This window comes from Montipora capricornis, chromosome 4 (assembly GCF_036669925.1).
Source record: "Montipora capricornis isolate CH-2021 chromosome 4, ASM3666992v2, whole genome shotgun sequence".
In the NCBI taxonomy this organism is placed as follows: Eukaryota; Metazoa; Cnidaria; class Anthozoa; order Scleractinia; family Acroporidae; genus Montipora; species Montipora capricornis.
The window spans coordinates 34,528,435-34,542,803 of record NC_090886.1 but is presented as its reverse complement, the minus strand read 5'-3'; the positions used below and the strand labels follow the sequence as shown (position 1 = coordinate 34,542,803).

General features: G+C 36.2%; 1 protein-coding gene across 1 annotated transcript in view; it reads left to right on the top strand.

Annotated features, from left to right (window-relative positions):
- Positions 1–2,452: 2,452 nt before the first annotated feature.
- Positions 2,453–14,369, top strand: part of LOC138046002 (transmembrane protein 116-like) — a 26,526-nt gene continuing 14,609 nt past the window's right edge. The window contains exons 1-8 of the mRNA XM_068892689.1: positions 2,453–2,729; positions 5,260–5,306; positions 6,706–6,769; positions 8,066–8,188; positions 10,490–10,594; positions 10,789–10,847; positions 13,101–13,187; positions 13,525–13,558. Of these exons, the coding sequence (XP_068748790.1) occupies positions 2,643–2,729; positions 5,260–5,306; positions 6,706–6,769; positions 8,066–8,188; positions 10,490–10,594; positions 10,789–10,847; positions 13,101–13,187; positions 13,525–13,558 (606 nt within the window). The 5' untranslated portion in view covers positions 2,453–2,642. The remainder of the gene's footprint in view (positions 2,730–5,259; positions 5,307–6,705; positions 6,770–8,065; positions 8,189–10,489; positions 10,595–10,788; positions 10,848–13,100; positions 13,188–13,524; positions 13,559–14,369) is intronic.

Sequence of the window (14,369 nt, the reverse complement as noted above, 5' to 3'; positions counted from 1 at the left end):
CATAGTTTGAGTTCCTGGTGTTGAAGGCATGTATACTCCCCCTTGACATCGGGAGATGCCTTGAAAGAAGTCCTCCTTTCGATATTTTTTGATGGAATTTAGACACTGATTTTCTCGGTCGGTTACAACATTACATTACCGCGACTGTGTTTATTTTTGGCTGTGGCCAGCGTGTTCTTAGCGCTGACCAATGCAAACAAAAACAACATGGAGCGGTTTTCAAATGAGTGTCGTAAAACCAAAACCAAAGAAATTACTTTGGCCAATCAAAAAGGACGGACACAATCTGTTCAACCAATCAAAACTCGAAGTAATTACACGTAGCCGTCACAAAGCGCGGGAAAATGTGCAGGCGCGAGTCACGATTGGTTTTGGTTTCACTTCAGATTGTTTGAAAAAATGGAGTAAGAGAACTTTGAACCTTCCTTCCTTCCTTCCTTGAGTCAGCCCTCAATTGAAGGTGAACCAATCACTGAATGAAGTAATGCAAAACCAAAGCAATTCGCGAATTACTTTCGACAGTCAATTGAAAACCGCTCTATAACACCAAGAGTCCTCTTTATAACACCCAACAATGTTGGTCCACAGTGGGAGATTTAGCGGTACCCTTTAGGGTATTGACAGGAGACATTTGACAATTAAAGGGGCTAGGTCACGCTGTTTTAGGTAATTTTGTTTAATTTTGTTAGTTATGAGCTCTAAACGTCAAATTGGCAGAGCCAGAGTCTTTCATTTGCAAAATCACGGCCACGTAACAATTGAGAATGATTTTCCAGCTGTTTAAATGAGATTTTGATATAAACTGATGTAAATTTGAAAAAAAGTGGGCCGACGTTTTTCAAATTTACCCAAATTCAATCTATTTCAATCCTTCCCAGTTTTGTCCATCCTTGTCCCTCCTTAGCTTTCCTGTGTTTAGTTTGAGTTCCTCTATAGTTTTGAGCCGTTATTTTGTCATTTCAGTTACTTCTATGACCATTTGATCAATTCTAAAATTCCCTAAAATTGCGTGACCTAGCCCCTTTAACTAATTTTTAATTTTGTCTCATTAAACCTCTTAAGGGTTAAAACAATTCCATGCCGCGCCCACAAGACGGGATCTTGGTACCTCTTACGGGTTCATTTTAAAATTTCCGACAACCACCCCCGTCCTTTGAATATGGAAGTCCCTTCCCCCCCCCCCCCCCCCCTATTGAATTGCTTCTAAATGTAAACTCTCATTGTACCTGAAGAAGGCTGGTTTGGCCAGCCGAAATATAGTACATCACTAAAATCAAATCTACGTTATATCGGCTTTGATTAAAATATTTAGTTTCTCAACTTGAAATAACGCCGATCAGATCAAGCCACTGATCCAACGTACACCGACTGGAAAATTGTCCACGGTTGCTTGCTTCGAAACTCTCTATTTTTTCTCCTTGGTCTGCCTCTAGCACGGACATCTTCCACATATCCTTCCAGAAACAACTTGTGGAGCTCACCTGTGCTGTTCCTTCTCAAAACATGTCCAATGCTACATCAATAGTTTCACTTTCTTAGTTGTCACATGCTGTGCTTGAGCCGTTATCCTCTATACTGCTTGTTCCAAGACTCCCATCAGGTCAGCTGATCCGCAAGATTCTTCTATACCACCACGCTTCAAAGGTATAGCGGGGGAGGGGGGGGGGGGGGAGGGGGGGAGGGGTTTCAAGTCCTCACTGGATCACTTACCCGGATCACTCGATCAATAGGTTGTTAAATTTCGGGTTTCATTCGGGCGGCCGTAATTGGTGTATGCAGATGACTCCTGGTGTACGAATGTGCTAGAAACGGAAGCGCCAAGCGCAAGTGTCGCAGGTCGCTGTTATTTTATTAGTTTTAGGGGTAGTTCTGAATTTTCCATTGAGTTATCAAAATTAAAGTCTTAAAAGTCGTAGTAGAATATATATCCCACTGCTCTACATTTCATCAATGATATGTCTCACAGATACTTTGATTTTCCATTGTCCGTTTGTTAAAAGCCCATGCCGTTCACAGCTACAGCTAAAAACTGAGGAAACGTAACTCTCCAAATAGTTTATTCTTGAAACTCAGGTGGAGATTGCGTTGGAGGAACTCTTTGCATTCTCAGAACTTGGCCTTGGCCATGTTATCTCTCCTTCAACAGGCGCTTACTCACAGGCAAATCAGAACGGATCTAATCAAATTTTGATGTTTGCAGATGAGAAGGGAACACTGAGACTCCCAGAGGAAACAAACTCAAATAACATGATCGAACCCTGGATACACATTGCTTCCCCGAAAGTCTTTCAGCATTCAGTTTCGTCATTTTTGTCTGTCTTTTAACAAATCGCAACGAAGATATTTTAAGATATTTTCAACAAAGTGTTGATTATTTTTATTCCTCGTAGAGTTCATGCACACAGCACGCGCCATGCTATTGATTTGCGAGATAGACTGGTAACTAACAAATAGGGAAACAAAATATGAAAATGTTGATGTGAAGATAGAGAAAGGTTATTGTGTTGACGTTTATACGTAACGAGATGAAACTGAAAAAATATCGGATATGAAGCAAACCTAACCAGGCTCTTTCATATGGTCATCTCCAGATGACTGTACGATAGTTTGGTGGGAATTTGTTCAACCAAATCGCCTCAAACATGGATGGTGGGTCCCCTACAAACTCGACAATGCCTCTTGTGATTTCTTCAATCACATGCCTCTTCACTGACGACAGCCACCAAAAGGTATTGATCTGAATCAAGAAGCTCTTTCCTAACAAAGTTTTTAATCCATTCCCAAATTAAGTTTTTACATACCGGACTGAAATGGCGCGAGACAGAAGAACCATTGTTTTGAGAAATTTCTGATTAGGTGTTTGTTGTAAACTTATTGGCTTCGTTCTTTTGTTTTATGGACATTAATTATTTCGGATCCGGTATATGAAAGACAAATTTGAGAAAAGGCCTTTATATTAAAAACTACTTAGTTAGCATAATTAGTATCGTGGTGTTTTTTAATTGCTTAAATTTAATACAAATTTGGAAAAACGGTCACTGATTAATGCCTAATTGCTTTATTAGTCTTCGTGTTTCTTGATTTTTGCTCAATACACAGCTAGATTTTTTCCCATAAGAAAGTTAGTTTATTATCATGTGACATGGCAATGTTTTTGTTCCACCTTTTTCTATACTCAACCCCCCAACCTCACGATGGTAGACATTAAATCGTAGTTCGCCTTTTTCAAGTCAGCCTCCTTGGTACATAAATTCTGAAGAGTTGATATTTTGTTAGCAAAGAGTTGAAATATCTGCATGCCTTTTTCAGAGGTGCCAACCTATGGAGATCTAAAATCTGGAGATTTTTTCCATCTGGTCTCCCCACCCCTCCCCCCTCGATCAACCTATCCACTCCCCCTTCCCTCCTCCCCCCTCCTCTCCCCTCCCCTCCTAAACGCACCCACTCATCCCCTAGCAGCTCCTTCAGAATACAAGAATATTCTGCCGCCATTGTGAATTTGCGGGAAACAGGGTACTTATTCTATCAATGTGTGTTTGAAACTCAGAGATGAAGAAATACATTAAGAAACAATGAAACGAGTCTGAAAACATCGATTTTTTTTAAACTTGGGGATGCAATTTGAGTCTAGAATGGAGAAACGTCTGTGAAAGGTTCGAAGTCGTTTTTATAGATCTGGGAGATTTAATGACCCGTACAGGATGCCGGGAGATTCGTTCCATATCCGGGAGACTCCCGGATAATCCGGGAGAGTTGGCACGTATGCTTTTTTGCCATCCTTAGTGGGTTGTCAAATGTGAAAAATTGAATGGAATGACACATGGTCTGCTAATTAATTTTTAGGAGGTTTTTTTAATGAACAATTCTGTTGTTTCACGAATGTAGACTATCTACTATTAGTATCACCCAACTAGTGGACTTATTTGCATATCCTGCATTATCATTGGCTACGCTACTAATAGTCCTGGAGTAGCAAAAAGCGTGACGCTTTCTTTCGTTTAATTCCCAATTAACTATTTCTTTAACTTGCATTTGCTAACTTTATTATTGTCTTTTTTGTCCAACTAGTTGGGTGATACTAAAACAATTGGACCCTTCGCCCTCAAGGGCCACGGGTCAATAGCCCATTCGGCTTTGCCTTGTGGGCTATTGACCCGTAGCCTGCAAGGGCTACGGGTCTAATTGTTAACTTAAGTCACCTACTGGAATCTTTTAGGGAGAAAACTTTAAGAGGCTGAAATTTGTTTAGGAAAGAATATTGGCCAACTTAGAATTTCCACAGGAATAAAGGACCTGTCAGATTGAAGGGGGTTGATTTCAGACTCCATGAAAGAGATATTATTTTATAATCGTAGTTCTCAATTCGACCCATAACACCGTTGTCACTGGTAAGTGTCACTGATTTAAAACCAGCTTGATCACCAGATCAGTGTATCAATCACTTGCAGTGTTATGGCTGAAAATGGTACGTACGGCAACGGCTATCAATTGAAACTTCTATAGAGAACCCTGATAATCAACAAATAATAAACAATTATTGGATGAGGTTTTTGTGATATCCAGAAAAATCAGCATTGATTATTCTAGATATCACAAAAACTGAATCTAATAATATTATTGTTTTATTATTCATTGTACAAAAAAAAATGGTCACGACATTGAGTGGAACTGGTAATAATTATTTATTTGTCAACAAGTAAACATATACAAATCAGCGGCACATAATTCGATTGACAAAAAATTTTAAGCATTAGACAATATGTGAAAAATTGAAAAAAAGCTTGATGAGAAAGTAAATAGCAGTAAGTAAGTAACTGAAGAAAACAAACCTGGAAGTCATTTTTTGGCTTCTTCACTGACCGCAAGCAACAGAAAGCGTGCGAACTTGACATGATTACCCTTAGAAATCATGCACTGCGACCATAAATGACATGATAACCCGTGACCTTGAGTGAGCTTGACATGATAACTGTATAATCTGCAGTTATGACGTCACAGGTGCTGATTTCGAAAATTCACTGTTACGCTTTCGGCCAATCAGAAAAGAGATAGTGAGTTCAATGTATAATAATAACTATAATTTGTTGATTGAAAATATCGAATAAATATTGACATGAATTAATAACTATACAGGTATATCAATGCGAATAATTACTATTCATTTTCAGGCCACCATGATAAACAACTTTATCAATTGTGGTCATTAATATTATTAAATTATAATAATTAATTGTTCTTATCTTTGATTTCTTATTATAGAAAAAAACCATCATTGCCATTATTCATGTTTTGACATCATCCTTAAGGTACTGTCCATGCCTCCTTAAAAGGCTTATTTATAAATAATTTATTGTAATAATAATAATAATAGTAATAATAAAGTAACTGGTTGTAAACACCTCCTACCATTCATGATGGAAGGTCTGGGACTCTCCTACAGAAAATTCATAAAAAAGGTTATACTAGGAGATAATATCTTGAGGTATTTTATAAAATGCCCTGTAAATTATGTAATTTATTAAATAATTATGGCAAAAAGTTAGGGAATCACAACTTTTCAAAATTTATGCACAATTTTTTAAAATCCTTTGAAGAGAGGAAGTATTACTTCTCAAGAGCTCCCAAAAAAACACTTCTAAAGAAAGATGCCATTATGTTTGATTGGCACCCTTGCAACTTCTGTCAACTAAAGCCTCTGGTATTTAAAAACGCGATGGATGCTGATGTCATTTGGAGTCACTGTTGTCCTCAGTATTATTATTATTATTATTATTATTATTATTATTATTATTACTGTTAGTAGCTAGTGAAATGTCATGAGCTGCTGGCCTATTTTGACACACTTAGTTATTAACTCTGGGCCCAGGATTAGCGTTAACTTTTGTTTCATGTTTTCAAATAATTTTTGGTGAAAGTTTCCTTTGCCTTTCTTTGTTTTTCAAGATTGACTTCTTCTAATGTAAGGTTTTGCTGAATATCAGCGTGGAACAAGTTCATTTGGAAGTAGAAAAATAAACCCCTTGGGTAATTTTTAATCTGGGATTAGCATTACCGGTAATCGCGGCTTTTGAACAACTGAGCCCTGGACTACAAACTCAAGTTCTTATAAATAAATCCCTTTTCTGCTCCTTTTTTCCATTGATTTGGCAAATATCATAATATCACAATCACTGCATAACAATTATTGTTATGCAGTGATTGGTTTAAAAATGTTGCACACAACTCAAACTCACCCAATTTTGATACATATTTAATTTAAACTAAAAGGTAAACATGATTTTCTGGCTTCATGGAATAAAGGGGTTTACCTGAGTTTATTCCTGGAGCCTCAAGGATATGCATGCCTTTCGCCAAAGACTGAATTTCAATAATATCTACATGTAAATCGGGCTATTAGAGGGAAAAGTCTTATTTTATAAAAACCAAGTGTGCATGATTCCCTAGCTCATATTCATTTTCCAGCAGTTGTCTTGAATGTATTTCATTTTTCTGTGACTGTCATTATGAGCCAGAGTAATTTAAACTATCTCTTGATTTGGAAAACTGATCAGTTCTAATATGTCTTGAAAATAGTGTAGTACTGTAGTAATTTGCCTGATTTGCATGTACAGTGTATTGAATTAAATTTATGAAATTTTATCTCTTCAGTAAAAAGAGACTGGACTTTTTTTTTTGTTAAAAATCTTTTCATTACTCTTGCAATAGTATTCTAGGGTCAAGTTCAGTGCTGATTTATGCAATTTTTAAGAAGACTGTGAGAAGTCCAGAGGTAATTAAGTCATTCCTTCGGATTAAAAGAATATGTCAATCTAGAGCACAATTCATGTCTGATTCATTTTGTGGTCATCAATCAACTTTTCACTTCCAAAATAACTATGATAACTATTTTACGTATTCTTTGACCCTGCATTGGATATTATGTATTAAATAGCTAACAAGTCTCAATTGAGAACTAATTTAATAATATTGTTTTAATTTAAACAATGTGCGCTATGATTGGCTAATTTAGCAGGCTGTATTCTACAGTACAGCTCTCTAACTTTGAAATGTTGATGTAACATTTTCTTGCAAGTTTTTTATGTTGTTAATGTTAAATAAACTTGTAAAAGTGTTTGAATCTTGCAAGCAATGTTTTTCAAAAAGTCAAGAAGGTAAGGTGCCATCCACACATGTATATCCGGGTATTAATCCACAACTTTTTCTTTCCAAATTAAAAAATATCCTCTTTGGAGAGCATATTCAAAAAGTTCCAGATTCACCAGCGAATTTGTGGGATACTTGTGGACAGAAGGTGACTATCCGGAAAGAAAAAGTTGCAGATTCAAAAATGTCGGGATGCGCGTGGACGGGGGCCTAAGTTCGTTTTTCGAGATTTATGGCCTATGCGCTTCATGCTTGTGCCATAAATCAAAGGAGAAAAAAATTCAGTTCGTAACTTACAGTATGGACCTCAAACTCGGTTAGTAAGAGGTGTCTATTACTTGAAATATGCCATTCATGTGTGCATACGGCAGCCATTGGATTCCTAAATTACAAAAATGTGGGAATCAAAATCTGGTCTCATTTTGTGGTAATGGTTTATCTTAGTTTTGTTGTGGTTAAAAACACAGTGGCAGCTAAAATAAGCGAAGGGGATGTATTTTGTCTATTTTTTTGTCAATTGAAGTAACCTCGCCACAAAACTCCAGTAAGAATATAAAAGATATTTAATTTTATAATTGAGTGCTTTTTGGTTCCTTTTATTTTTAATCTTTCAACAGAATTCATCTCTGTGTAAAACGGAAGCTCAGCGACACTGCTGTGCACATTCATAATTTATATTTTATGCATTTTCCAATTATACAGTCAAGTCAAAGTATTTAATAGTAATTATTATTATAATAATAATAATAATAATACATGTAGTTGGAGATGGACATAATTTATTTATTTTAATTAATAAAATAACAGCATGTTTAATAATAATAATAATACATGCAGTTGGAGATGGACGTTATTTATTTTGATTAATAAAATAACATAGCATGTTTAGTAAAGTTGATTTTTTTCCAATGATTTACCACAGGTTTGTCCCTTGTTCCATCTTGCCCTGGCAGACTTTATGCTGGCCTCTTTGTGGCTTGCTGGAGCTCTCTTTTGGTTCCATAGGGAGCATTCAAATTGCTTTTATTTGGATGTGGTTGGTGAGGTAATTATTGAAAGAAGTCTTGAATTTGTCAGTCACACATGGATGTACTCTGAAACAATATCAGAGAGCAGCCCGAGTAATTAATTTTTCAAGAGCCCAGAATTAATTAATTAACCCTGCCCCCCAAGTGGCCTGCCTTAGTTATAATCTAGATAAATACAAAAGATGTAAACATGCCACAGATGACTTACCAAAAACTGGTGTGTACCTAATATGACAGTAAATGTTACAAGTAATAGTTGCACTTAACGAAGTTAAACAAAGCAAACGCACATTTTTCCAATTTAATTATACTCTGTTTATCTTCAAGTTCAAGGGCGGTAGTAGTCACAATTATTCTTGAAAATAATTAATTGTGGTTTGTTCTTTTGTTAATTTTTCACTCACACGTCTTAAGTGCATAAAGATCCAAGTATTGGGGTTAGGGAAGAACCTGCAGCAATCAATGGGAGATACAGCATCGCATCACAGAAATGCATGTTTAATTAATTGTATCTCTGAATTGATTAATTACGTAATATCCTACGTTACTTGAGTTCTGAATGAGGACACGAGAAGCAGAAAGTATTGCTTACCTGTTGTGAGAGCTCCATTGCTGTCACCAGGAAAAAAACAAAGTAAGTAAACCTTCAGCAATTAACGTGGGAAAAAGGATTCGAAATTTGCTCATGCAGCACATTATAATTTTTGTATGTATGGTTGTGCAGATATCATCAAAACAAGTAATATTTTCTTTCAGCATTTAATTCACGGTTAAGAAATCACATTACAAATAATATTGCACCACGTTTTATTAGTAAGTCTCTTGAGAGCTGATGGAATGAACATGTTTCCTTAATTGTTGCGTAGCTTTCTGCAAGACAAGTTAACACGCGCAAATTTAACTGCCTTTGCATGCGTAAAATAAAAACAGAGGAATTAAGATGTGGACATAGCAATTTTCCACATTTGGGAATCACATTGCGACCCAGTCTCCATTCGCTACCAGGAGGTAATGCAACAAAAGCCCTTAGCAATATTGGCCATGTTTACAAGTTAGAGCGGTTTTCAATTTGGTGTCGAAAGTAATTAGCGAAGTGCTTTGGTCTTGCATTACTTCACTCTGTGATTGGTTCAAAGTTCTCGTGCCCTTTTTTTCAACCAATCAGAAGTGAAACCAAAACCAATCATGCCTCACACATGCATAGTTTCCTGCCCTTTGTGTTGGCTATATGTAATTACTTCAAGTTTTTATTGATTAATACTAGATTGTCTCCATGCTTTTTGATTGGCCAAAGTAATAATCCTTAATTGTTGCGTAGCTTTCCGCAAGTTAACACACGCGAATTTAACTGCCTTTGTGTGCGTAAAATAAAAACAGAGGAAAGATGTGGACGTAGCAATTTTCCAGTTACTGTAATAATTATTACTTTCAATTGGTTTTGGTTTTACGACATTCAATTGAAACTCGCTCTGAAGAGTCGTTTATTAGTGGAATTTGCATAGCTGCCATTCTCTCCAACCATATGGCTTTTTTCGTCGTTTAATCTCCAGCTGGAGTCAAATTTACAAGAAAGTGAGGATGAATCATCTTGTGATAAGTTAGGTGCCCGTTCGGGCTACTCGTTCAGAAATTTGGTCGCCCGCGCTCACAAGTAAGGCGCCCAGACGACTGGGTGACCATTAGGCGCTGCAGCCTTGTGGCCCTCCTCTAAATTACTAGATCTGGATATGACTAAGACCAGTTAGTGATGGGAGACTTGTGTGGTACATGTAGGTCTTTAAGACCCTTCCAAAGCTGTGAACTATATAACAATTATTTGCCGAAGGCGAAGTGATCATCGGTGAATATTCACCGAGATGAAGTCGAGGTGAATATTCACTGATAATCACTGAGGCTGGTGATTATTTCAAAAAAGAGAAAAAAAAAACATTTCAACGCGAAATCATCTTCACTTACAGTGGCAAAACATCTACTGGCAGCCATTTTGTCCGTCGAGGTAATTATCGGCTGATAATCCGAGATAGCGAGCCAATGAGAGCGCATGATTTTATATTATTAGCTGTGTGTTTATACTAAATTTAACTATTGTCCTTTTTTTAGCTCTGAAAACTAAGAAAGTTGATTAATATATATTTTAGTAGTAAATGGTATTATTAAATGAATATCTGTTATATTAATATTACCATTATAAGCCTATATTATTATTCTAATAATAAAACTAAATGGTTTGAGTGGTTCATTTTAGTTTTATTTGTGTTCTTCTTACGACAATAGTCAATCATCTGAATTATGTCAACTGGTTTCTTTATTTTTTTCAGATTGCCCATATAGCCTCTTTCTTTTTGACAACCAACTATGCTTTAAATGCATTTCTTAGACTGTGTGAAAAAACTCACAGTATCAACAATTTAGAATTTTCTTCTGTAAGTACCAGCCCATTTTGTTACTCCTATGAGCTGAACAATTCAAAAAACTAATTAAATTTAGTGTTCTCTATTGCATATTATAATAACAATAAATCACCTTAAGTAAAATGTTGTGTGTATATTTATCCAGCAACCTAGCTGCCTTTAAACAAAGCTTAATATTCCCATGAAATTTTTATCCACTCCTGCAGGTTCATGTTACAACCAGGTCATACCTCTGGATATCCAGAATTGGCTATGCTGTTTGTTGGTAAGTCAAAATGTGAATGAGGCAGGGAAAGATATTGAGAAAAAAAAGACCATTATCCAAATTATGCTTTTCCAGAATTTTGATTGGCTCACTACTAAAATCTCAGTTATCACTGAAATACATGTACTGTACAATGTATATACATGTACGGTAATGCAAACCAGTTCAATAAATTGTTACCCTTTGTTTCGGATTATGATAATGAATGCTATTAGACAAAGAAAAATCAAAATTGAACTGGTTTGAAAACTTTTTGCACAGTCAACTGAAGAAAAAATTTGAACCACTACATAATAATAATACTTTAATTATAAAATGTGATTGAGCCTGTTGGCTGGAGGCAAGATTTCCAAGTATCCAAACATTCAGAATTTATAGCGGAGCTAAGGCATGCAAAGTACGCCAGTAGAGCACCATGGGTAAGATTTTTTGGTAGCTCTATCGATGCAAGAAATCTTGGTTATGATGTCAACATACGTACGCTCACCTGTCATAGTGGAGGTTAGGGTTTGTCAAGACAACCTCTGGGGATCGCGTGTTTGCAAAATTTTCCTCGTAATAATGATAATCAATACCACCAACGTGGCGGCTGTTTACAGCATACATCTTTGATATTAGACATATTAGACACCTGTCAAAACAAGGCATCCACTGACCAGTACCATGTGACCATATTGCGGGCTCAAGTTTAGAGCTCATCAAGGTCAGCTGTTTTTTTGTTAAGTTGACCGCTTTATACCAGGTACTGGTTTTCAACTGGATAGCAGGCTCAAGCCGGGATAACTTCTTGTAATCAGAACACCTAAAGACGGACCGTTTTCCCTCCAAATCTATTTTTGGGAGTCCCTGGAACTCCTTTAACCAAAGGTTAAGGATCCTGGCAGCAAAAAGAGCATTTCTCTATAACGACAAACAAAATAAGGCAATTGTGTTTTGCATAATTAATTACGCTTTGGTCTTCCTGTAGGCAAAAAATGTGAACAGATGTTCAAAGCCGTTTTTGACCAAACCTTTCGATTTTTTAAGCCCCAATGATGAATTTTCATTGGTTTGATTTGATGATCTAGCTCGAGTTTGAACGCGAAAAAGATGGTCACAAAGTAGAACGCAGCATTTAAAAAACATGCTCAAAATAATGGCTGCTACTCCAATGTTTATGTTCATCACTAACCTCAATTTATGTTATTTTCTAGCTGCTGTGCTAAAATTGCTTGAAATTGTTTCTACGATATATTTCCCATCCTTTAGCAGAGGTTTTTCCTGGAAAAACAGTTCATAAAAAGCGATTATGTAATTGCTCAAATGAATCAAGGGCGCCAATTTCTTTAAGTATCTAGGCTAAAACTTGGTAGATGATTAATTGGTTTAATATTTTATTTAAAACAGCAAATTTGGAGAAAATCGGAAGTAACACATTTTTTTTGTGACACTTTTTGTTTGTTTGGGCCCATTTGGACCCAGAGCCCTTGCAGGGACCAGAAATAAGATAAGCTAACCTGGCTTGTGCCTGCAATCCAATCGAAAAGCAGTAAAAAAAACAAAAAACAGCTGACCTCAATGAGCTCTAAACTTGAGGCCACGATATGGTCAAGTGATACTGGTCAGCTGATACCTTGTTTTGACAGGTGTCAGTTGACCATTTAATAACATGGATGTCCAATATCAACGATGTACACTGTAAACAGCCGCCAAGTTGGACTTATTGATTATTCTTATTATTATCATTATTTTTAGTTAATTATTGGACAACTTTGTCGTGCGTACGTGTCCACTAGCAATACCGCTAGCCATGATTACCATGAGAAAAGAAATTCACAGGTTCCGGCCGAAACCGGTCAGACTTAGTATTTTACTCTGTCTAACGCCAGACGATTTAACTTGTCAATGGGGAACCCCTGGGAGTCAATGGGTTAACCCTTTGTCGTCCAAACCAGCCGAAACCGGTCAGACTTAGTATTTTACTCTGTCTAACGCCAGAGTATTTTACTCTGTCTATCGCCAGAGTATTTTACTCTGTCTATCGCCAGACAATTTTACTCGTCAATGGGGAACCCCTGGGAGTCAATGGGTTAAGGGTGAGGATCTCTTCTCTCTTTTGTCTTTATAATCACTTCAATTTCTCTGAGTAAAGTAGCCAATGCTTTTTTTTATTTTATTGGCTGCTGTTACTCATTGAAACCACTGCATGTCTCAACTAGAAATACCAAAAATTTCAAACCAACCTATATATGTTCTGTTTTTCTTGTTTCTTAGGTTGATCCCTGTGGGTATTATGCTTCCATTGCTCATTTATAGCATTAGGTGGCATACATTCGACAAACTACAAAACTCCTGCACTTTGTAAGTCACTGGTCTTGCCGAAATTTTTCCGATGTTCTTTTCGGCATTAAACCTTGTGCCTTTCTATAACTAAAAGCAAGGTTGTATGTTATTTTCCAATGTTTTAAAGCGGGTTTGAGAAAAAAAAACAATGTTATTTCTATGGGCATTATTATAGGGGCTATTTTTCCTGGCTACAAATATTTATCTTAAGGTGATGCTTGGTACTTGCTTGCGTTGAATTCGGTAAACCACAAAAATCTTAAAGTTGTATCTTTAATAGGCTAACAGACATTTCAAAGAAATCTTCAATATTTGTTGCCCTGACTTTTAATATCAAGGGTTTTTTATTTTCCAGTTGTCTTCTGCTTTTTGATCGCCCAAAAATCAAGGTATGTTTATAATTTTCTGTAATTGTCTGATCCGTGGATTTTGTATTCTTTTGGAATCTTCAGGGTTCCATGGGGAAGAATTCATGTGCTGAGTGTCCTGAGGATATGGACATTAAGCATGCATGTGGCTCTATAACAATAATAATAGTAATGAGAATAGTAATAATAATGATAAATAAATAAATAATAAATATCAACAGCTTTGCTTCAAGTTGCGAGAAAGACGACAAGGACATAAAGTGAGAGTGATACCAGACGATAGGATGATTAAAATGAGATCTATGAGAACTATTCAATGAGAAAACAACTGAATGAATTACTAAAGAAATGCAAAGACACTATTATGGGAAAACAAAACCATCACTAGATGTTTTCAGTTTTAGCTACCAAACTTTGTTAGCTAAATTATTTTCGTAACCTGTGTGAAAATGGAATTGATAAGATTCTCAATTTTAAGGATATACTACAGAAGATTTCTCAAAGTCAATTTTAAATTTTAAATTTTATTTTTGCAAACCTTAAGCATGAGTAACACAGGAAGAGGAAAGAACAGGACCAAAGTTTATGAAACTTGTATAGAGATTTGTATATTTATTGGCTAATTAGGAAATAATAATAATAATAATTCTTGACTTGATGTGATCAGAACAACATGCGAGGTGATGGTATTCAAACTCTGCAGGTGGAAACACTGCTTAGCCTTAGCCCCAGACTTGGGGCGTAAAGACAAAAGCATCTTCTGGAGAACTAGCAGTGCTGGAAATAATTTTTCTTTATTCACAGGACATATGTCCTTTCAAATCTTCCTTTT